The sequence below is a fragment of the Oratosquilla oratoria genome, chromosome 7 (genome assembly GCF_046742065.1).
Source record: "Oratosquilla oratoria isolate Oo_2021 chromosome 7, ASM4674206v1, whole genome shotgun sequence".
In the NCBI taxonomy this organism is placed as follows: Eukaryota; Metazoa; Arthropoda; class Malacostraca; order Stomatopoda; family Squillidae; genus Oratosquilla; species Oratosquilla oratoria.
Genome location: NC_134783.1, coordinates 80,007,456 through 80,008,548, shown reverse-complemented (window position 1 = coordinate 80,008,548; position 1,093 = coordinate 80,007,456). Strand labels below are relative to the sequence as shown.

The 1,093-nt window shown below is 37.1% G+C and overlaps 1 protein-coding gene across 1 annotated transcript; it reads right to left on the bottom strand.

Moving 5' to 3' along the window:
* Positions 1 to 277: 277 nt before the first annotated feature.
* On the bottom strand, positions 278 to 889 carry LOC143026876 (uncharacterized). Its single transcript, XM_076187660.1, has one exon. The coding sequence runs from the start codon at positions 887 to 889 to the stop codon at positions 278 to 280; it is 612 nt and encodes a 203-aa protein (XP_076043775.1).
* Positions 890 to 1,093: the final 204 nt, after the last annotated feature.

Below are 1,093 nucleotides of genomic sequence, written 5' to 3'. Positions count from 1 at the left end.
TCGTATTCAAGAACAATTGTTTTTATTCTTTCGTCCGCGTCTCGATATTTTTTTAGCTTTGTTGTTGGTGGGCAACCCGCTATCAGCTATTCCATATATAAATCTCTTGCTCTTTATATTTTTATTAACGTACTAATGAATTTCCATATGATTGGGTGATGAGCTCCTAGTTCGAAAGCAATCCTTCGATGAGCTGCTTCAGCATGATTGTGCGATCTTCATCATTCAAAGCTGTCTCATATTGCGACCACAAATCATGGGGAAACATAGGTGCCCTTCAACAACTACCACGCCTATTGTAGATACCAATATAATTAAATTCAAACCAATCTAGTATTGGATGCAGTTCTTGAGGCAAAAAGTCTGCAAGTGTTTCTGCGTAGGTATCAAGGTTAGAAGGTAGCACAAAAGCCAAAGCAAGTATCATTTTGGCTTTTAATGCAAAATCAGGGTCGGTGTTGTATTGGTGAGTTGCTCCTACTGCAGCTATATGTCTTTGCATACTTTGTGCCAAATGAAAGAAACAACCGCTTATTTTGACTCCAGGAAAACATTCTCTAATAGCACCAATAGCTGCTTGCTCAAAGTCACAATGGATACACTGTGGTCTTAGATTAGGTACCAAGGTTTTAACCATTTCAAGCATACGTTGCTTATTTAGTAGAATTATATACAGGATTGGATGAACCCCACAAAGTCTTTTTACCGCAATACAATAGACCTGAAAGAATAAAATAGGGGCTATATTGAATGTACCATCCATAAACCACGTCGATTCTACTAAATAATGAATCCAAGATTCCCTTCCATATATGATTATGCGATTATCTTCTTGACCACTATCAGCCAACAGAAATTTCTCTTCTGCTACGTTATCAGGTTTATACATTTTATATTGAATTGGAATCACCAAAAGCTGAAGATCAGTAGGGTTTGGTGACGCTAAACCAATATTCTTCCTTTTTCTTCAAATTATTTTCTTCATGCTTCTTGGCGTCGGTAAAGATGCTAATACTGACGATGGCACATCAGCTATACATTCATTTATAAGAACACTAGGTAATTCTTGTGATTCTTCTGCACGCTGTTTTAA